Source organism: Apium graveolens, chromosome 11 (assembly GCF_009905375.1).
Source record: "Apium graveolens cultivar Ventura chromosome 11, ASM990537v1, whole genome shotgun sequence".
Lineage (NCBI taxonomy): Eukaryota > Viridiplantae > Streptophyta > Magnoliopsida > Apiales > Apiaceae > Apium > Apium graveolens.
The window spans coordinates 138,963,197-138,987,324 of NC_133657.1; the positions used below are offsets into that span (position 1 = coordinate 138,963,197).

General features: G+C 36.1%; 1 protein-coding gene across 1 annotated transcript; it reads left to right on the top strand.

Moving 5' to 3' along the window:
* The first annotated feature begins 21,594 nt into the window (after positions 1–21,594).
* Positions 21,595–22,676, top strand: LOC141695934 (uncharacterized). The gene is made up of 2 exons (XM_074500138.1): positions 21,595–21,988; positions 22,102–22,676. The coding sequence occupies exons 1-2, from the start codon at positions 21,595–21,597 to the stop codon at positions 22,674–22,676; spliced, it is 969 nt and encodes a 322-aa protein (XP_074356239.1).
* Positions 22,677–24,128: the final 1,452 nt, after the last annotated feature.

Sequence of the window (24,128 nt, forward strand, 5' to 3'; positions counted from 1 at the left end):
TGATTCCTGAACTTGTGGAAGTACAAACACAGGAACACCAACAGGGATCTTCCCAAGCTGCAACCATTCTTTCACAACCTTTAGAAGCTAGGAAACCAACTACCTCATCTTTTCAAAAGGATGAGGTCAGTAAAAAGAAGAGAAAGGGGGCAACCTTAACTGTGGTAACTGAGAGTGGTGAGGAGATAGCTGAAAAAGAATCACCTCTGGTCAAAAGATCTAAAAGAAGTAAACAACCTGAGCTGACCACTCTAGCCACCTCTGCATCCTCGTATAAGGACGCAATTGTAAAAACAACCAGGAGTGATTCTGCACAGCCTGTACTAGAAGCAATTCAAGTGTATGGTAGGAGAAACAAGGAAGGCACACACAGTGAGAGCATATCTCTTGAAGCTCCCTCATTCATTCAGGGGGAGCTGCCAACACTCACAACTGAGCAATAAATTCTTATGTCTAAAATTTCTTCTATTCCAATCCACTTAAATCAATTTCTCAAGTGCACCAAAAATCAAGTGACTTAGCTCAAAAAGCTTTACTCACCACCCAGACACTCCATTTAGATGGTGAGAGGCTACATGCCGGGGTAGACCTTGATGATACCATCACAAATATGGGGGATTCATCAGTTTTTACTGAAGACCCCATGGATACTTCTAATACACCTTCATGTACAAAACAGTCTTCACATACTGAAAGGTTTGAGGGTAGTACTCCTGAGGGGGAGCTATCTAAATCCTCTCCAGTTCAATTGGAGATTCCTCATGTAGGGACAACTCCCCTCACAACCCTAGCAGATATTGTCTTGGTAGTTAAGTTAGGAGTACAATTGCCCATGATCTTGTCATAGGGGAGGCAAGCATAGCACATTCAAGTGCTAGTGTGTTGTAAGAGACACAAGGGTTTGAGGCTGGTGTACATGACAGTAACCCGGTCAAATCCCCTCCAATTCAATTGGAGGTTCCCACTACAAGTGGAGGAAAACACACTGTCAAAACCACAGAGCAATCTGTGAGTCAAACTGTGAACCCAGTCACAGGTGTTTCTGATGAATTATCCACCTCACAACCTCAACAACCTCACATACTCTCTCAGTGGCTACAAGAATCTGCTTCTCGACCAACTTCTGTAGATGATCTACTAGTAGAGTAGATATCTGGACTGACCAACATCTCACAACATCTCCTGACTTCAAATATGAGCAACCAGGACTATTAAGCTATCATGCTTGCTTATAATTATGAAGAGGTTGAGGAGCAAAAGGAGAAAATTATCAATGATGCTGAGCCAGATCGGAATGTGGATGCATGGATGTCTGATGACTTTGCCTTGGAGATGAATCAAGTTCTGGGCAGATTCAGAGAAGAGTATGTTACTATTCTGGGCAGCAATGCAAAAGACTTAAGTTTAGAAGCTGTCTATGATGCCATTACAGATGTATACAAATCTCAGCTCAAAGCATTTCAACTATTTGGTAAGGCTCTTGAAATCAAGCTTACTATACATGAAGACAGAATCAGGAAACTGGTGAATGAGAAAATGGACAAGATCATACCATCTCAAGAGAAGATCTCTTCTAAATTCAAGCATTTTTCTGAGCAAATGGCTAGGATGGATCTTGCCTCTATAGAGAAGGAAGTCAAAAACCTCAAACTATCTTTCACCAATCTCCATACAGTGATCCAACAACAAATTACTAACTCAAATGAGACCAAGGTCCAGCTGGATCAACTTCACCAGAGCAGATATAAGCCTTTACCTTTGCTAATGGAAGGGATCAAAAAGGCTGTAGAAGAACACTTTGGCACATCTAGCAGCTCTTATCAGCCTGGATCCGCTTCAACAAATCTACAAATTCATTCTCTACAGGGTCAAGTCACAACATTGCAAGACTCCAACTCTTCTCTCACTGCACAAGTTCAGGCTTTGACATCTCTTGTCAAGAGCCAACAAACAGATATCCAAACCCTGGTGGACTCCCATAAGCATTTTCAAATGCAGAATACTATAACTTTAGGTTCCATCATGGGCAAACTCAATATACCACTACCTTCTCTACTTGAACAAGTCAGACCTGAAATTGCTACTCCCCTTCTAATTCCTGTCAACAAGACTAAGGGAGAGATAAAGGCTAGGTTGACATGATCTAGGTCATCTCAACAGCAAGTCCAGAGGGCTGAAAAGAAATCTAAAGAAGTTGATCTTGGTATGGAGAGACTTATTAGGTATGCTGAAGGACCTAGTCTGAGCAGAGAGTTTGAAGAACTACTGAAAGCCTTAGAAGCTTCTCTCAACAACAATCACTTCACATATAAAAAGCCCTGGACAAGACAATCAATTTCATAAGAGTGATCAAGGTCAATAAGGACAACTTTCTGGAAGAGAAGATAGTGGTTAATGCAAATGACTCAGAGACAGACATGTATATGCAGGTGTCCCTCAATTGCCTTGTCTTAAGGAGGGCATCTGAGTTAGATATCTTCATCAACAAAGTTAGAGTTATAACTCGTGAAGATACCATGCTATTAACTACACTGAGAGATGCTCAAGTAGTTGACTTTCCTGAAGCATATCTATAGCCAAGCAAGGGTATAACTATATCTGTCCAATTACCAGACAACACAGACATTTTAATATCCCTAAATACTGTGTCATGAGAAACAAGAAGCTTATCATGATCCTAGGAACTAGCTTAAAAGCTAAGAAAAACAAGAACAATGATGATATGGAAAGGATAAAGCTACTGAGGAGATATCTGGAAAATGCAGAAGCCAACTTGCCCAAAACACAGTTTAACAAAGATGACTTGGATGAGGATGATCAGAAGAAGAATGATCAAAATCCTTCTGTCTCAAATCCTAGTCAGTCCAGTAAGCCATCTAAGAGCAAGGGTGGAGAGAAGAAGAAGGATGATGACAAGAAAGATGAAGAAAAGAAGAGAAGAGGTGAGAGGAAGAGTAGAAAGCCTCATGATGATTCAGAAACTCAAACAACCCTGAAAATCCAAACACAATCAACTCAAACCTCATCTCAACCTATAACATCAACTATCTCAAACATCAAACCTTCCCAAACATCTAAGCCATAAATTCTATACAAACAAACAACAAATTCTTTCCTAAAAATTTCAATCACCTCAAGCCAAACTAATATCAAGAAAATGACAAACCTACCTTTAGTCAAACCTTCACTAAAATTCAAGCACAAATCTGTTGGGAGAAAGCCTAAGAAAGTCAAGCCTGCAAAGAAAGTGGAAGCCACTGAAATGGCCATCTGGAAGTGATTTAAAGAATCTGACTTTCTACCTCTAAATTGGTGCATCTCAGATGAAGACCATTTCCAACATCTAGCTGAGGAAATTGTTAGAGTCTGGATTGTATCCCTGAGAGAAGTTAGAGTTTATTTTAAGGTTGTACATTCACTCTTCTAGACAAAAAGTTAATGGACTCTTTGGCTTCTATAGAAATCAAGAGAATGATAAGTTTGTTAAAGGACAAGGATACTGTTACAAGGGCATGGAGATCATCTCTAGCTGAATGGTTGATTGAAAGAGAGGAAACCAAGAAAAGAGATGAGTCTGAAGCTGAAGAAAGAAGAAGAAGGCATAATGAAGAAATAGACATGTACTTAAAAAGATCAGAAGAGTTGAAAGCAAAAGTAATGAGCAGAATTTCTAAAGATGGGAGATTTCTAAACATCAGAGCTGGTGGATTCTCAAGATTCTACATAGAGGTTCTGGACGATGGTTATCCTAAGGCAGCAAGACAAAAACTTGTAGAAGCTCTAAGTGGAACACCTATCATAGAAGAACTTGAAATTCTTGACAAATTGAAGGATCAACTTAGAAAAGAAGCAGATGTAAAAACTTCCTTTATCTGAGTCTTGTAATCATTAAACCTTGTGAATCTTGTGTTATACAAGTTTTAATTCTACCTAGCTCTATGTATTAATTTTATTCTCCATCATTTCAAACTTGGGGTTAGTCTTGTTAATAGGCATGAATTTATGTTAAGCAATCTTCTCACAAATTGGGGAAGATTGTTGTAAAAGACATGCATGTACTTTAACAAGACTAAGACATTTTTTCAACCCTAAGTAAGTTGTATTATTATCTTAATCTGTATTTTGTACTTGTAACACTTAAAGTCTATAAAAATGCAAAGGAGAAGACTTGAGTCTTTTTCCTAAAACAGTATCAAGTCTAAGGATTCTATCTGGAAGAAGATCAAGAAGATCATGCCTTAGAAGAATTTTGAAGAAGCTTGGAGTTGAATAAATCTGTTTGGAGAAAAATACTCTAAGTCAAGATCTCTACAAGTCACAGATTTAATGTTATAGAGAAGTCATTCAAGAACTCCAGAATGGCTTATCGAGAAGTCAGGAAAGCTACTAGAGAACTCAGTAATATATCGACAAGCCAAATTGAAGACATGAAGATTGGAGATATCGACAAGTCATTTCTTCACTAGAGAACTCAGAGTTATCGACAAGTCTACATTCATTAGAGAACTCTGAGTTATCGATAAGTCAAGTTCCACTAGAGAACTCAGAGATATCGATAAGTCAAAATTCACCAGAGAAATCAGAGATATCGACAAGTTAAAATTCACTTGAGGACTCTGAGATTTCGACAAGTTAATTTGACTAGAGAACTCTGAGAACTCGACAAGTCAAGAAGCCACTAGAGAACTAAGAGTTATTGATAAGTCAAAGTGAAGATGTTAAGACTAGAGATCTCGACAAGCCAAAATTCTCTTATAGAGAACTGAAGACCTCTACAAGCCAAACTAAATATAGAGTACTAGAGATCTCGATAAGCAAATATACTTATCGAGATGTCAAGTATTCTATAGACCTAAACTGGAGATCTTGATGTACAATCTCAAAGTACAAGGTTGCAGATCAGTTCAATATCCAAGATAAACAATCAAGAAACAATCCAATAGCTGGATTGACAAGTCTACAAAAAGCAGCTTGAAGAATGTGCAAGATCAAAGGTAATGTAATATTCAGGGATTTCGCGACTTGTATTATCAAATATATATATATATGAATGTATGATTTAATATGAAAAAAATAAAATAATAATAATAATAAAATAAATAAATAAATACAAATGTATATATGTGAGTACATGATTAAGTGACCCGTATGTGTTGATATGATTAAATAAATAAAGCGAAGATGTGACTGATAAAGATATCAGATATACATATATATATATATACCGAGAATGGAAAAGTGAGAATATTTAAGATTTAATATGGAAATTAGTGGAAGTATGAAGCTTCTATTGAGGAATATGGGATTATGTGATACGTGACTTGTACGTGTGGGACAATGTGGTCGATGTATTTTTAAACAATTTTAAACATTTTATTATGTGGAAATAAGAGTATATGAGCTTTTAAATATTCCTATAAAATAATTAAAATTATATAAAATAATGAGATTTGTTATATTATCTCTATAATACCCCCAGAGACTTTATAAAAATGATGGATGAATTTATTTTGGTGATTTGGTATATTTAAATGATTTTAGAATCATTATTTTGATTTTTGAGTTGTAACTTATAAAATTCGTATAAAATAATCTATACGCTCAAAAATTATTTTAAAAATATGGGGAGAAAGGTAATTTAATTATGTACATGTTAAAAATATAATTTCAATAATTCTGAATTGTTAATCTCCAGTTTTCTATTTAATAAGTACGATTTTAGGAATTTCTCAAGCATAAAATGACTTCAACCAGAAATTTGTCGACCCAAGCATCATCTCTCTCTCTCTAGCTTCTTCTCTCTCTCTCTAGACTATCTCTCCCCTCATTCTTTCTTCAATTTTTCAGCCGATTCTAAATCGGAAACCGAGGTTCTACTCCTCTTACTTTTATAATCAATATACTGAAGTGCATGTAAGTATAGTTCTATGTACATACATCAATTTTGAACCACCCATTTCGGGTCGGGTTCGGAGTTCTTGATTCATTTCAATACTTGATCTGTTGCTTCTCATATACGCCGATCTATACTTACATACATATATGGTTGTATGTATCGATCGATTTTGTGACGAACCCATTTCGGATCGGGTTCGGATTTTCTGATTTGCTTTGATTTTTGACAAAAATGAGTGAATGATGTATGTGTATAAGCGAATCGGTGAAGTTTCGGTTGGAAACCCGATTAACGGGCACCACCGGAACTTTGCCGCCGCCGGCGATGAGTTCCGGCGAGCTGGCAGTGGATGATGATTTTAAAACTGAGTCTTATTATATTAAAAACATCGATTTTATTAATTATATTCAAGTTTTATCAATTTTCAGTTTATTATGCGATGAAATCGATGGGTATTAATTGATTATGTATTTCGTAATTATGTAATGAAAGTGTTGATGTTAAGCTCGATTTTCCGAAATTGTAACCTAAATTTTGTGAATAAAAGGTTCCAATTTGTGAGTATTGGAACCAAGTTGTTTATATCAAGTCCATTAAATGCTAGGTGATTCATTTACGAAATTGCTTAATTGAAATTGGACATAGTTGGTTTTAATCGATTAAGGTGGATGTTTGTTGTTGGTGTTGTTGTTTGTGTCGACTTGAGCTCGACTGAGAGCTAATAAAATAAGGGGAGTGCTGCTCAGAGTTTTCTAAAAAAATGATATGATAAAATGATTTTAATATTAGAAACAAGAAACACACTTCTTTATTAATTTATCTTATTATATTAAATTATTTTCGAAAATGATTTCTTTACTCAAATTGACTTGACTTAGTTGGTTTTAAATTAAATTTAGATAATATTTAATTGATTTAATTGATCGGTTAAAAGATTTAACTGATTAATTTTATCGACTAGAGATCTATTTAAATAGTCTTAAAATATTTTTGGATTGTGTCCACATAAGACTGACGTGCATGTATGTTATTTGGTTTGTGTTACTTGTATAATTATTTGAATTGGTATGTGTACGTGAAGTATATATATAATACTCGTACATGTATTTTACGTATAGCAAATGGGTAGAATAACGTTAGACGTTCAAGATGAATGATAATTGACTATGAGGATACTAAAATAGTGTCTTTATACGTGTAGATTCGGAAAGTGAGAACGCTCGACTAGGAAAGGAAAGGCCTCACTAGGTAACGTGATAGTAGGTCATGTGGTCAAGAAAGGAAGCAAATAAGGCAAGTAACATTTCAACCCTTGCCTCCTATGTTGTGATTCGATGTTATGATTGAATACCTACTGTCACCTTTTTATTAGCCTTGTACGTTGACATGGCTTGTTCCTTTTCCTTTTGAATATTATACCTTATTTCAAATGCTAATGCTTTCAAGTTGATGATAGCTTTGATTTCCTGAACAATGGTTCTTTTGGTACACCCTACCCTTCCTATGTAACAAAGTTTTATGAACTTGAAGTTAAGAATGATTTTAAACTTGAAAGGGTCTTGATGATTTCAAAGAGATGGTAAAGATTTTCAAATGGAAAGTATTTCGAAAATGAAAGTTTTCAATCCAAATGATTTTATGAATTTCCATTGATTGGAAGTGTAAGTGGCCGAGTGACGCCGGTCCACTATGAAAACCAGTGAGTTCTGGCACATAATAAAGACCAGTGAGGGATGGAAATTGAAAGGATGAATACATGGCCTTATGGGTAACCTATTCATGTCCAGAGGGGCTGTAAATTCCGGTATGGGGATTGTACATGGCTTATCACCCGTGTAGTCCAGACCGTCATACACTCCAATTGAGTAAAAATGTTTTGTGTAAAAAATATCTAGATGATTGAACTGTTTTCTTGAAAATGATATGATATCATGAATGAAGAAAGGTTTTGATGAGAAGATCTGTTTTGAAAAGTATTGTATTGATAAAGGAAGGTCTTATGAAATTTTGAGAAATGAGATGTTTTAATAAAGTACTGGTGGTAAAATGACTACCTTGGAATGAGCTTGATCTTAAAACCTCTTTTAAGAACCTTGAAACCTTATCCCTTATCTCATTCTGTTAAATAATTTAAACTTTTTTTTAATTTAGTTACTTGCTGAGCTTTTGTAGCTCACTCTGTTATTTATCTAACCCTGACAGTTAAGCATGAGGAAGATGGTCTGGCTTAGGCTCGGCTGTTAAGAATATCTATAATGGTCCTCACCGTATAGTTCGAATCTCTATACTAGCTCAAGTAGCAGACACGCATAAATAATAGCTGGGAGTAAGCTATGTTGAATTAGATCGTTGTTATCAATACCTTTGGGTTGTTTTGTGTAATTCCAAACCGAAGTTAGAATTTTGGCTATTTATTAAATTTTGTAATAATTTTATATTGATCGTTAGTAGTTGTAACTTGTTTCATACCATAAGCTGTTCGAGATCCTTGTGGTGTAAAGGGGGTGTTGGATATATTTGAGATGTCATGTCTAATATGTTTCATGTTTAGTTTTTAGATCTTAACTATCAGTACTTACTGGAATCAGGACTTACTGGAAGTCAGGACTTAGATTATTGGAAGATAATATAAGAAGATGGATATCAGAACTTAAGTATGGAGGACTTACAATTAAGGAAGGAAGCTGATTTACAGGAAAAAAGATCGAGACTAAAACAAGAAGAAGATATGCAAGGAAAGAGTTCGAGGACTAGAAGAATTATAAGGTATCTGGTTGATATATTTTAGGAGACAAAATTATATTCCATATCAAATAGAAGTTATCTTGTAACTGTGTGTTTATATAAACACAGACATATGTTTACTCTAAAAGAGTTACGATCATCGAGAAGATCATATATTGTAACCTAGCAGCTCTCGTGATATTTGTTCATCACTGAGAGATAACAGTTCCATTGTAATAGAGTTTTTTATATCGAATACATCTGTTTTCTGTTACTTGTGCTTTAAATCGATTTGATTGTATTCTACACTGTATTCAACCCCCTTTTACAGTGTTGTGTGACCTAACAAGTGGTATCAAAGCCTATTTGTTAACACACATACAGTAAAGATCCAAAACAACCATGTCTGAAGAAGTAGAAAATCCAACCAAGCCCGCTAAAACTGAAGAAACTCTAAATACTCAAGCCCATAGTCGATATGAGACTATCAGGGTTCCCATGCTGAGACCGTCTGAATATCCCATATGGAAAGTGAAGATGGCTATGTTTCTGGAAGCTACAGATCTAGAATACCTTGACAGAATTAATGAAGGACCGCATAAGCCAACCAAGCTCTCTGCAGATCAGCCAACAAAGACCATACCAAACGAGAAAAGTGAATACACAGCTGAAGATATCTCATCTATTGCCAAGGATGCAAAGGTAAGGCATTTGCTGCATAGTGCCATTGATAATGTCATGTCAAATAGGGTAATTCACTGCAAGACTGCAAAGGAGATATGGGATGCTTTGGAGATAAGGTGTCAGGAAACTGATGCAATCAAGAAAAACAGGAGGACTATACTCACTCAAGAGTACGAACACTTTGACTCAAAAAGTGATGAGTCATTAAATGACTTATATGACAAGTTTGTCAAACTCTTGAATAATCTGTCACTGGTGGACAAGGAATATGACATTGAAGATTCAAATCTAAAATTCCTTTTAGCTCTTCCTGAAAGTTGGGATTTGAAAGCTACTATTATAAGTGATAACTATGCTCTTGATGAAACTACTCTTGATGAAATTTATGGAATTCTCAAGACTTATGAACTTGAGATGGATCAAAGAAGCAAGAGACATGGGAGAAATTCAAGAACAGTTGCTCTGAACGCTGAGGAGGAATCCCCCAAAGTGGCTATCTCAAAGAAAGGAAAAGGAAAGGCTCTTATCATAAAGTCTGATTCAGAATCATCAAGTTCTGATGATAATGATTCAGAAACTGAAAGTCTACCTGAAGTAGATGCTGATGAAGAGATGATGAAGTTGTGTGCCCTTATGGTGAAGGGTATCACAAAGATAGCATATAGGAAATTCAGAAGAGGAAAGAAGTTTTCCAGGAAAGGTAGAAGTTCTGATAAGAAGGGCTTCAGAAAATCTGAAGGAAAAGGAGGAAAGTTTGACAGAGGAGATTACTCAAATGTCAAATGCTACAACTGTGGTGAGAAAGGCCACATATCTCCTGAATGCAAGAAAGGAAAGAGTGACAAAGGCAAGGCACTTGTCACAAAGAAGAAAAGCTGGACAGACATCTCAGATTCTGAAGATGAGGAGAACTATGCCTTAATGGCAAATGCTGATAGCAGTTCTGATGCTGCTGAGTTAAAGGTACCTCAAACAACTTATGCCTTTCATACTGATGATATTACTGAGTTGAGATTATATCTTAAAACCATGTTTATTAGCTATAGAGATCAAACTTTAACATGTGAAAGATTAACTTCTGAAAATCTTGCTTTTAAAAAGAGGAATGATTATTTAGAAAAAGAGTTAGTTATGTTCCATTAAACTCAGAAGGATAGAGATGATGCTTTCTATGTAAGAGATGAAATGCTAAAAATGAATAAATCTCTAAAAACTGAGTTAGAAAAGGAGAGAGAGAGATACTAACTCTAGCAGAGCAACTCAGGATATACTAAGCAGTGGAAACTGGAAAGAGGGCTTAGGTTATTGTTAAAGTGAAAAAGGAACTGAACAAGTTAAGCCAATTATTGTTAAACAGACTACTAAGATAAAGGTAAATCCTGTTAAATTTGTAGCTAAAACTATAAAGTCTGATTCTGAAAAGATAAAAGATATTGAGACAGAAGTGATAGCAGAGTCAACTTCTGACAAATTAGAACAGGATAAACCAACTGAAGTTAACATAGTCTTAATGACAAAGAAGCAGCTTAAATATAAGCTGAAAGAGATTACTAGTGTAAACAAGGTAAAGGAAGCTAGGAAAAATAGGAATGGTAAGGAAGGTTTGAATAAAAACAACAATTATATGCCTGTTCCTAATGCTCCTAGAAAGAAATGCTATAACTGTGGAAACTCTAACCATCTGGCTTCTTTTTGCAGGAAGAATAAGAATATAAACTCCTTACCTTCTAAGTCAGGAGTTAAGAGTCAATCTGTTAGGTTTAAGCCACAACATCCTTGTTTTCATTGTGGTAGTATGTGGCATTCCATTTATACTTGTAAGGAATATCATAGTTTGTACTATGATTATTATCTGGTAAAACCTTCTTTGAAGAAAGTTACTTTAATTCCTTCTAGTGTAAAGTATGATACAAAGTCTGATACTGTCAATACTGATAAGAAAATTTTTAGCATAAACTCTGATGTTAAATCCGCTGCAAATGTTAACAAACTTAAAAAGGCCAAAGGATCCAAGCAAGTCTGGGACCTTAAAACTAACCTTTAGTGGTCTTTGTGATTGCAGAGCAACAGAAAGAACATCCTAGTTCTGGACAGTGGATGTTCAGGACATATGACTGGAAATAAAGCCCTGCTATCAGACTTTGTGGAGAAAGCTGGCCCAAAAGTTTCTTATGAAGATGGCAACATGGGGAAAACTTTGGGATATGGCAAGATCAATCTTGGGAATGTCATCATTGAAACAGTAGCTCTTGTTGCAGGACTTAAACAAATCTGTTGAGTATAACTCAAATCTGTGATAGTGGTTATCATGTGGTTTTTTTTGAAGAACACTGTGTAGTAATAAGTAATTCAACAGGTAAAGTGGTTCTGAAAGGATACAGGCATGGTAACATTTATGAAGCCAGACTTTCAACAAGTACCGATGGTTCTGCAATCTGTCTGTTGAGTAGAGAATCAATTGCAGAAAGCTAGAATTGGCACAAGAAACTCTCTTATTTAAATTTCAACAATATAAATGAGCTTGTAAAGAAAGATCTTGTGAGAGGACTGCCAAAAATAGTATTTGCTCCTGATGGACTTTGTGATTCATGTCAGAAGGCAAAACAAAGAATATCTTCTTTCAAGAGCAAAAGTGAGTCATCAATTCTTGAGCCTTATCAGCTATTGCATGTTGATCTATTTGGTCTAGTCAATGTCATGTCTATTGCAAAGAAGAAATATGCTATGGTTATAGTGGATGAGTTCACAAGGTACACATGGGTGTACTTCTTGCACAAGAAGACTGAAACTGCATCTACCCTAACTGATCATGTCAGACAGCTGGATAAATTGATCAAAGATTCTGTTAAAATCATAAAAAGTGATAATGGCACTGAGTTCAAGAATTCAATCATGGAAGAGTTCTGTAAAGATCATGGAATCAAACAGGAATTTTCTGCACCTGGAACTCCACAGCAAAATGGAGTTGTAGAAAGAAAGAACAGGACTCTCATTGAAGCTGCACAAACAATGCTTGATGAAGCAAAGCTACCAACCTATTTTTGGGCTGAAGCTGTGCAGACTGCTTGTTTTACACAAAATGCTACACTTATAAACAAGCATGGAAAAAAACCATATGAGATGGTGAAGAAGAAGAAGCCAAATCTGAAATACTTTCATGTATTTGGTTGCAAGTGTTTTGTTCTTAAGACTCATCCTGAGCAGCTGCCAAAATTTGATCTAAAAGCTGATGAAGGAATTTTTGTTGGATATCCACTTTCCACAAAAGCCTTTAGAGTCTACAATTTAAGAACAAAAGTTGTCATGGAATCTATCAATGTCTCTTTTGATGATAAGAAGATTATTGGACTTGAAGATTTTGATGATCGTGATCAGCTGATATTTGAGAATGAAGATTTTAATTCTGATCCTTAAAATTCTAATCCTGTAAGTTTTGATGGATTAAGTTCTGATGTCATTGAAACTGTGGTAACAACTCCAAAGAAAAATGCACCTGTCCAGGGGGAGCAAGATGAAGATCCTACCACATCTCAAGACTCTCGAAAAGCATCGGAACCTGTCACTGGCTCTTCAAGTTTTGATTCATCTAGTTCTGATGAGCCAAACTCTGATAATTCTGGAAGCTCTGATTCTTCAACTACAGAAAAATCAAATTCAAATTCTGAAGTCTCAGAGAGCATAACTACAGGGGAGCATCAGAAGATGCTGATGGAGACAACACGGATCATGGGGTAGGATCCAGTTCTAGAGATCAACTTCCATCTGCAAAGAAGTGGACTAAAGCATATACACCTGACTTAATAATTGGAGATCCTGAAGCAGGTGTTAGAACTAGAACTGCAACTTCAAATGAATGTGTCTATCATTCTTTTCTATCTCATACTGAACCAAAGAAAGTGGAAGAAGCTCTTCAAGATGCTGATTGGGTGCAAGCAATGCAGGAAGAGTTAAATGAATTTAAAAGAAATAGAGTCTGGACCCTAGTGCCAATACCAAAGAATAGATCAGTTGTTGGTACAAAATGGGTGTTCAGAAACAAAACTGACAGTGATGGCATAATTACAAGGAATAAAGCAAGACTGGTTGCTAAAGGTTACTCTCAGCATGAGGGTATTGATTATTATAAAACATTTGTACCAGTTGCTGTATTAGAAGCCATAAGGATCTTTTTGGCTTATGCTGCTCACAAGAAGTTTAAAGTCTTTCAAATGGATGTGAAAAGTGCTTTTCTCAATGGAGAATTGGAAGAAGAGGTATATGTTGAACAACCTCTAGGCTTTGTAGATCCTAAATTTCCCAATCATGTCTACAGGCTTGACAAAGCACTTTATGGCTTTAAGCAAGCTCCAAGAGCATGGTATGAGACTTTAGCTCAATTCCTTCTGGAAAGTGGATTTCACAGAGGCACAATTGACAAGACTTTATTCTACCTCAACCATGGAAAGGATTTACTTTTGGTACAGATACATGTTGATGATATCATATTTGGATCTACTAATTCCAAACTGTGTGAGAATTTGCAAAGCTAATGCAGTCAAGATATTAAATGAGTATGATGGGAGAACTCGACTATTTTCTTGGCCTTCAAGTCAAGTAAACTGAAGAAGGCACTTTTATCTGTCAATCCAAGTATACCAGAAATCTACTGAAGAAATTTGGAATGTAAGATTGTTCAACTGCATCCACTCCCATGGCCACCGCAACCAAATTAGATAAGAATACTGGTAAATCAGTAGATATTACTAACTACAGAGGTATGATTGGCTCATTACTCTATCTAACTACAAGTAGACCTAATATCATGTATGCTACCTGTCATTGTGCAAGATTTCAGGCTGATCCAAGAGAACCTCACTTATTAGTTGTGAAAAGAATTTTCAAGTACCTTAAGGGTACAGCTGATCTAGGATTGTGGTATCCTAGGGAATCAGATTTTAAGCTAATTGGTTACTCAGATGCAGATTTTGCAGGATACAAAATTGACAGGAAAAGCACTATTTGAAGCTGCCAATTTCTTGGAGGCAGATTAGTTTCTTGGTTTAGCAAGAAACAAAAGTCAATTTCCACATCAACTGCAGAAGCAGAATATATTGCTACAAGAAGTTGTTGTGCACAGATTCTTTGGATGAAGAATCAGTTACTGGATTATGGATTAGAATTTTCCAAAATCCCTATATACTGTGATAATCAAAGTGCTATTGCTATGACAGGTAATCCAGTTCAACACTCAATGACAAAGCACATCAGTATTAGGTACCATTTCATAAAGAAACATGTGGATGAAGGTACAGTGGAATTGCATTTTGTTCCAACAGATCAACAGCTAGCAGATATCTTCACAAACCACTATGTGAAGCTACTTTTATAAGATTGATAAATGAACTTGGAATGGTTTCAGGTTCTTTCTCTAAATCTGCTTAGTTTTTTTCTCATGGATCAGACTTTATGATCAGTGTTTACAGATTGTATTATCTGTATGTAATATGTGCTTAATCTGAAAATTCATTAAATGCTGATTGTTATCTGATATGGATTTATATACTCTGATAAGTGTTTTGAATGTTCGGTGACTATTCAATCCAATGAGGATAACTGTGTTAGATGCTGACCTAGTAGTCTTTAACACGCTAGAAATCCCATGTTTCAATTAGTTGTTTATGTGGAAACTCATTAACACAAGCAGATTCTGGTATTGAGCTTAGTCAAGTTTACTTTGTGTATCTTATTACTAAGTCACAAACTAGATTCTTGTTTCTTATCTGTCAAATTCTAATGTCAGTAAATCTTAAGAATGAACTAAGTGCTGATAAGCCTCATTTATCAAAAGAAAAGAAAAGAAAAGAAAATCATAAAAGTCAGGTACTCCTTTGAGATCTAGAATAAAAATATGTAAGGGAAGACCCAAGTGCATTGCTGGTATTAAATAATATGCATTAGAAAAGCAAATATTTTTCTTGGTGACTTTTCACACTCTGTGATTACTGGAGAAATACTCTGATAACAGCATAAATTCTTATAAGCAGTCATGACTCACTTACACTGAGAAGCCACTGTAAAAAGGAATTTTAAAAGATGCATAAAATGAGCACAAACAGTTGAGGTAGACTCATGCATAAATTTGTTCTATAGTAGACATCATGACTGATGACAGATTTTAAGCACTTTTCTTAGTTATGCCTTATTTCTAAGATGTACTGAAGTTGATCAGACTTTAATCTTTATCTGATATTTTGCTGAATGCACACACTTTCACTCCATATGAATGATGAAAATTATTGTGCTGATTAAGTTGTTTCTGACAAACAGTTAAGTGTCATTTGCATAAATTCTGAGGACAAGTTCTGATGGAAGTTCTTATGATTAAACTCTGAAGAAAACAAGTCAGTATTTGTATGAAGAATCACATAAAAAGATATTCACTATTTGAGTACAAAAGCCATGTTCTGATGACTGTTAAAATCTGATATAAGTCAAGTTCTGATATTAAATCCTGATGGAATCTTTGATGCTTACGTGGCATTTTTCTTTACTTGACTTATTTGTGGTAAAATATGAAACAGTCATATATAAATCAGAATAAAATTGGGGTGAGATAAAAATAGTCATAATCATTATGGGTTAGTGGTTAACGTGTATGTCTTGAAAAACTGCATGTGTACAGTAATTGTTAATTATTTCCCGTGCCCATTAACTCTTGCTTTAGATCTTTTACTGAATGTTATTATTACACATCAGTCTAGGGAGTCGAGGGATCATTATTTTTACTTGTAATTGTTAAACACTCCCCACGTCCCTTGGTATTCTATTGGTTACTTAAACTGACTATTCTTTCAGGCAAAACATCTTCCATTTTCTCACAAACTCATTCTCTTTTTATTCTTATCAACAAAAATGGTTCGTTTCAACCTATTCCTGAACTATGAAACCTTCAATATCGAGTTGAGTTGTGATGATTGGCAACAGGAGTGACATGTCACTACCATTCCTGAAGAGATCTGGAACTCAGTTCCACAAGAGGTTCACACAGACCTCTTGTTCTTTTCGATGGACTGCCACCTCCATCTTTATCGTCTGGAAGAGGAAAGGAGAGAAGCTCTCCGTCAGCAAGAACGGATCATCCGTCTTGTAGTGCTCTTCGTCAGCAGCAGAAGGAGCTAGTCGATAAGTCTTCTTAGACTAGGACTAAGGCTGTTGATGTTAAGAATCTTTAGAATAGGAATATCTTGTAATTTTGCATGTAATTGATAAATTTCATGAAATTTACTCCTCTAATATATTAATGAAATTTCCTTTAATTGCAAGATTTGTTCTTTGTTTCTCAAATTATATGACTGTGCATGTTTTAATTGTAATTTGTTAATCTTTACTTCATCGTTTTTAACTTTATCATGTGATGAATGGTTTGATTTAATAATGGTCAATAATAAAATTTTGATGATTTGACAAAATAATTGAAGCACGGGTTCATGCATCTGAACCTGTGATAGTTGAAGCTGAGAATGTTACTTCTCAGAAAGAAACAACAGCTCAAAGTTCTGATACTTTGAAAAGGAAATTTGTAAATTCTAATGTTGCTGAAACAACTCCTTCATTGGCAAGGAGATTGAAGAAAATGAAGGCAAGGAGGTATTTGGCTAAGGCTATAATAGAAGATACTGAAGAAGCTGAGGAAGGGGATCAGGTTTCTCTGATCTTACAAGAATCAATTATCATTGAAGCCCTTCCAGCTCAAGCCAAAGACATTGCTAATGACACAGTTCTTACTCCTCATGTCTCTCCTATTAAAGCTACAGATGATGATAAAGAACAAACTGATAATTCTGAAATAGATATTCATAATTTGAATATACCTGAAGTTCTTTATCTGGAAGCTCCATCTACATCAAAGACACCAGCTCTGGATATAAATTCTGCTGATCAGAATTTAGATGATGTTATTCCTGAATCTCCAGTTGCTTCACACACTGTTGAGCTATCAGAACAGAATGAGTCTTCCTCAAGTTCTGATGACAATGTTTCTGTTGAGACTCCAGTACCTACTCTGGGCAAGGAAGAATTGGTGACGAAATTTGTTAAAAGGGAAGCACCTATTCCTTGGGAGGATACTCACAGAGGTGTTGAGTGGACCAAGAAGTGGAATTAATTAGATTTTATTCCATGTTCTAAAGTTCTGACAGAGCATATTACAAAGGCTGATGAGTTGCTCATAAATGCTGATTTCAAGACACAACTCAAGATCACAGCTCTGTCTACAAAACATCTTCAAGGTCTACATACTGCTACTCATGAAAAGGTTGATACACTCAGAGAACAAGCTGATAAGCTTGATCAAGTGCTCAATCTTGAAAAAACAGGTATATCAGACCTATTCTGAAAAAGTTGCAGCCATTAAGAAAACTCAAGAGAAGCAACAGGCCCAAATTGCTGAGGTTCTGGTTAATCAAGCTTCTCAGAAAGCTCAATTGGATGAAATCCAATCTTCAGTTGAACTTCTTCTTTCTCTCTTACTTCCTGATGATGCCAAAAAAGGGGGAGAAGGTAGTTAAATCCAAATGCTCACCTACTTAAGAACTGAAGAAAAAGGATGATAAAGGTGATGACCAGGGAAACTCTGAAAAGAGCAGAGGTCAAAGAAAAGTTCAAGGAAAATCTTCTATTCAGAACAAGTCAAGTTCTGATGCTGTGAATGCTCAAAGACTGAAGTCAAGTGGTGATAAGCAAAGTCTGATGTCAAGTTCTAATATTCTGATTCAGTCAGGATCTGAAGACTCTCAGAAGTTTTTGCAAACTCTGAAGTTAAAGGGGAAGCAAACTACTGTTTATTACAAAGATCCTAAAATCCAGACACTTGATGAGGAGATAGCAAGAAGATTATTTCTGAAACACAATCCAGGAATGGATTTAGAACTCTCAAGGAGGAAGAAGCTAGATTTGCTGCTGAGAAGACAAATCCTAAGTCTAAAGCTTCTGATGCAAAGAAACCTCCAAGGCTAAAGGAAAAGAGCATTGTGATCAAGGAAAAGTCAAATTCTGAAACTTCAAAGTTCAAGACTAGATCACCAAATAAGAGTAATCCCAAAGACAAAGGGAAAGGAAAAATTGATGAACCAACCAAGTCACTGGACTTTAAAACTTTTCAAGATCTGATGAAACCAGTGTGTAAAATGGTTCAAGTATCTGATGATAATCTTGTTGAAGATGAAACTGTTCAAATTCTGAAAAGAAGAAAGATAAGTGAAGATTCTAAAACAACCTCTGACACTGCTCAAGTAGTTGTTCAGAATAAAGGACAGGAAGGTACAGAAGAAACAACAAATTCTGATCAAGCTATCAAGACATCAACTGCTGACAATGCTCAAGTTGGTTTGAATAAATTGACAATTCCTGATAAGAAGAAGCTGTTATGGAAGAAAGCTACTCCAGTTGAACCAAAATCCAATCTCATGATTAATCAACTTGCTACATTTGGGTTGAAATCCAAGCAACCTAGAGATAGAGCTGGATTAGGTTCTGATAAAGAGAAGATTCAAACAGGAGTAGAGGTTACTCTAGGAGATCCTTTCATATTAACAGACAAACCATATGAACAAATCAAACAAAGGCACCTTGACAAGGTGTTGTCTACTCAAGTTATGATAGATGCTCATGATAAGGAGAATCTGAAAGAGAAATTAATCTTATTTCTCAATGATGGAAGGACTTATAGATTAGCTGATTCTGATGTATTAAAGAAGTCTATCAGAGAACTTCAACATATTCATTATCTTCTGGAAGTAAAATCTGATGTTACAAGAAGATGGTCAGAATATATTTTGAAGGCTATAAGAGATCTATTCAGAATCTCTGGTACAAAGACTTCTCATTACAGTCCAATGATTACTGAAGGTGATGGAAGAGAAATTCCTATGCTGAAGAATTCTGCTAAGGTGGATGTTATTTTGAAAGGAAGATGCTTATGTTATAATGAAAACTCTTCACATCCTAAGGTTATCAGACTTGATGATGGACTTGAAAGAAAATCCATTCAAGCTCTCAGAACAACCATTTATCAAATTGGTGATAATAATGAAGAAGAACTGATGCAGGTCAAAGCGCAGTTAGATGAAGTTCTGAAGAAAGCTGAAGATAATCTGATAAATGATTTTGTTAAGAATCATTATGGATTCAGATTGATTCAGTGATGTTGGTAAAGCTGGATGTTTTGTAAGTTGTAATTTATAGTCTTATTAAACTCTTATTGCATTTGAACTTAAGTGTTTTTGACATCATCAAATCTATTAACTTGTACATTCTTGCATAATTACAAGTTGGGGGAGATTGTTGGATATATTTGAGATGTCATGTCTAATATGTTTCATGTTTAGTTTTTAGATCTTTACTAACAGGAAATATCAGTACTTACTGGAATCAGGACTTACTGGAAGTCAGGACTTAAGGATATCAGGACTTAGATTATCAGAAGATGGATATCAAAACTTAAGTACTGGAGGACTAACAGTTAATGAAGGAAGCTGATTTACAGGAAAGAAGATCGAGACTAATACAAGAAGAAGATATGCATGGAAAGAGTTCGAGGACTAGAAGAATTATATAAGATATCTGGTTGATATATTTTAGGAGACAGAATTATATTCCATATCAACTAGAAGTTATCTTGTAAATGTGTGTCGATATAAACACAGACATAGTTTTACTCTAAAACAGTTACGATCATCGAGAAGATCATATATTATAACCTAGCAGCTCTCGTGATATTTGTTCATCACTGAGAGAGAACAGTTCCATTGTAACAGAGTTTGTTATATCGAATACATCTGTTTTCTGTTACTTGTGCTTTAAATCGATTTGATTGTATTCTATACTGTATTCAACCCCCTTCTATAGTGTTGTGTGACCTAACAGGGGGTTATATATTTAATTGTGAAATGTGGTTAATCGTGAAAAGTGACTCCCCAATCTAGACCCCGGATTGGGAGGGCGTCACAGGTTAGTATTAGAGCCACAGGTTTTGGTCCCTGAAATAAGTTAAGACTATTTTAGGGAGACCCCTAAGTTAAGTGCGCATTTCCAACTCATATAGAGTTTAGTTGAGACTATCGAATATGGTCTTGATTAGGTAAGTTTATAAGTTTAGGGTGTAATTGGGTAATCTCGATAACACTTGGATGAGGATTCGCCGATTAGTTACGCGATGACCGGGACTTATAAAGTCTCTAGGCGGAAAAGATGCATGTCGAATGTATTGATAACAAGTATGGACCACCAGTGATCTGATGAAGTTTATGCTGGGTCTATGTAGGTGGGTGAAATTATAACATATAGTTATTTTATCTTGGTATTAGTAAGATGGGAAAGACTTGGTAGATGCCGAGTCAATAGGATGACCTTAGTTGGTTAAGATTTATTATATTTATGGCGGTAGTTGGTTTGCAGCTAGTGGTACTTAAGGGGATATATTCCCAAAATTCTTTCCCTTGTTTGATCATGTAGCAATGTTATCATTTTTCCTTATCTTTCATTTCGATCTTAATCTTGAAACCTTGACTATCATTTTATTTGTAAGCGTATTTCTTTCTCATAACATTATTGCACCTTATTGTTCCCTTCCTACATGTTTACATATTGTTTTGAATAATACATGTGCTTCACAATGACCCCCTGAACTCTTACCCTACGATCTCAACTATATGATGAGCAACTTATGTAGAAATAAGGCTGCATGTGCTAATCATTTTAAATGATGCATGCTAAAAAGTTTATGAGATATTATGATGTGATATATTACGATGCTAGCATCTTGCTTAATAAGTTGCTTGTCTATTCATTAGAAGAAGATGTCAGCTACACCAACCAACCCAGATGAGGGTAACTAGACCCAAAGTCAGAATTAAGAGAATCCTACAATGACTCAGATTCTCCACCTTCTTCAGCTGCAAACCGCTGCTTTACACCAGCAGCCCCAAGCTCCTCGAGTCGGAAGCTTTAAAGCCATCCAGTCCCTTCATCCACCAGAATTTACGGGAACAACAGATCCAATTAAGGAGAAGTCTTGGATAAAAGAGAAAGAAAAAGCCTTTGCTTTGGCAGAGGTTGGTGAAAATAAGAAGACTGAATATGCAAGTTTTTATCTGAAAGATGAGGCAAATTTCCGGTGGGAGTCCACCAAGGCTTTAGAAGAAGATGGTGTAATCACGTGGCAAAGGTTTACTGAACTATTTCTGGAAAAGTATCTACCTCAATATTTATAGGATCAATTGGAAGTCTCATTCTTAGAACTAAAACAAAAAGGTATGACTGTAGCAAAGTACGAGGCGAAATTTTCAGAACTGGCAAGGTTTGTGCCAGAATATGTAAATACGGAACATAAGAAGGAAAAACGATTCCAACAAGGACTTAAATCATGGATACGTAGACAGGTGGTAGTTCTCGAACTCCAGACATATGTTGTAGTGGTTCAGAAGGCTATGATTATAGAAGGTGAAAGTGAAATGTCAAAGAGGGAGAATGATAACAAGAAAAGAAAATTTCAGGGTTCTAAAGAAAGTCAAGGACAAGGAAGTGGAAAGTCGAAGGGAAAGTTCAAGAAGGGTTCTGACAACCCGAAAAATAAGGGATTCCAAGGGTTCAAACCCGGAAATGTTGGACATGGTAACCGTTTCTCCACTCAGAATCAGCAACAGGATGGCAATAGACCCCCCACCCCAGAATGTAAGATGTGTGGGAAGAAGCATTCTGGAATCTGTAATAAGCCTAAAATCACATGCTTCAAGTGTAACAAAAGGGCCATTATTCTTCAGAATGCACCAGTTCTTCGGACAGGAAAGGTGTGACATGTTTAAAGTGTGGCAAGTTGGGACATATGGCTAGAGATTGTAAGGAACCTGTTCAACAAGCAAATGTTCTCAGGATAACTGGACCACCACCACCAGCACCTCAAGTACAACCAAGGGCTCGAACTTTTAACATGACGATGAAGGATGTTGTTCAGGACTCAGATGTGATCGCAGGTACGCTTATCGTGAACTCTTTAGATGTAAAAGTATTAGTGGATTCAGGAGCTACCAAAACTTTTATATCCAAGAATTTTGTTGGTAAATTGAATTGTGCTACTCAACCTTTAGAGCCCAACTTGGTTATAGAAGTGGTTAATCAGGATAAAGTCTCTTTCGATAGAATTTGTCCTAATTGCGTCATAGAGATAGGAGGTCATCATTTCTTCGCGAACTTGATACCTTTCAAACTAGGAGAATTTGACATCATCCTAGGAATGGATTGGCTAGCAGACCATGATGCTCAGATTGAGTGTAAAAGCAAGAAAGTGAGGTTGAAGTCCAAGGATGATAAGGAAGTCATCTTTCGAGGGCGGAAATAAGAGAATAAGTTTCTGACGATGATTCAAGCAAAACGATTATTAAGACGAGGATGCGAGGCCTATTTAGCACATGTAGTGGATTCTAGTAAAGAACCACCTAAGGTAGAGGAAATTCTGTTTGTTAATGAGTTTCCCGATGTTTTCCCAGACAAATTGCCAGGATTGCCACCAGATCGAGAGATAGAATTTGCGACTGATTTGGCACCCGACACTGAACCGGTTTCGAAAGCTCCCTATCGGATGGCACCTGTAGAAATGAAAGAGTTAGTTACGCAATTGCAGGAATTATTGGACAAAGGGGTGATTCGACCAAGCGTATCCCCATGGGGCGCACCTGCTTTATTCGTCAAGAAAAATGATGGAAGCATGAGGTTGTGTATCGACTATCGTGAACTTAATAAGCTGACCATTAAAAATAAATATCCATTGCCACGGATCGACAATTTGTTCGACCAATTAAAGGGAGCGATATGTTTCTCTAAGATTGACCTAAGATCGGGTTATCACCAGTTGAAGATCAAATCGGAAGATATACCTAAAACGGTGTTTCGTACGAGATATAGGCATTATGATTTTTTTAGTGATGGCTTTTGGGATGACCAATGCACCTGCCGTATTCATGGATTTGATGAATAGAGTTTTCAAGAAATATTTGGATAAGTTCGTGATCGTGTTTATTGATGATATTTTGATTTATTCTAAAACGGAAGCTGAACACGCTGAGCATTTAAGGATAGCTTTGGGAATTTTAAGGAAAGAGAAGTTATATGCTAAATTCTCTAAGTGCGAGTTTTGGCTAAAGGAAGTTCAATTTCTTGGGCACGTGGTAAGCAGTGAAGGCATCAAAATGGATCCCGCAAAGATCGAAGCAGTAATGAATTGGGAAAGGCCTAGGACGCCAACAGAAGTTAGAAGTTTTCTGGGACTAGTTGGCTACTATCGAAGATTTGTACAAGACTTTTCAAAGATAGCTGTTCCATTGGCAACGTTGACCAGAAAGAACAAAAAGATCATATGGACAGTCAAGTGGGAAGAGAGTTTCCAAGAACTAAAGAAGAGGTTAGTTTCAGCACCTGTGTTAGCTCTACCGGATGAAGGAGGTGATTTTGTGATCTACAGTAATGCGTCTCACAAAGGACTAGGATGCGTGTTAATGCAGCATGGAAAAGTGATTGCTTATGCTTCTCGGCAATTGAAGCCTCACGAGCAGAAATAATCAACTCATGACCTGGAGTTAGGAGCAATCATATTTGCACTTAAGATTTGGAGACATTATTTGTATAAAGAAAAGTGTGAAATCTATATGGATCAGAAAAGCTTGAAGTATATCTTTACCCAAAAGGAGCTGAACTTGAGACAAAGACGATGGCTGAAATTGATCAAGGATTATGATTGTACGATAAATTATCATCCTGGAAAGGCGAACGTCGTGGCAGATGCCCTGAGTCGAAA

Excerpts from the sequence above, each read along its gene's own strand:
- LOC141695934 (XM_074500138.1), top strand. The coding sequence starts at position 21,595 with ATGACTGTAGCAAAGTACGAGGCGAAATTTTCAGAACTGGCAAGGTTT. Across the intron at positions 21,989-22,101 it reads TCAGAATCAGCAACAGGATG|AATGCACCAGTTCTTCGGAC; the intron begins GCAATAGACCCC and ends ATTATTCTTCAG.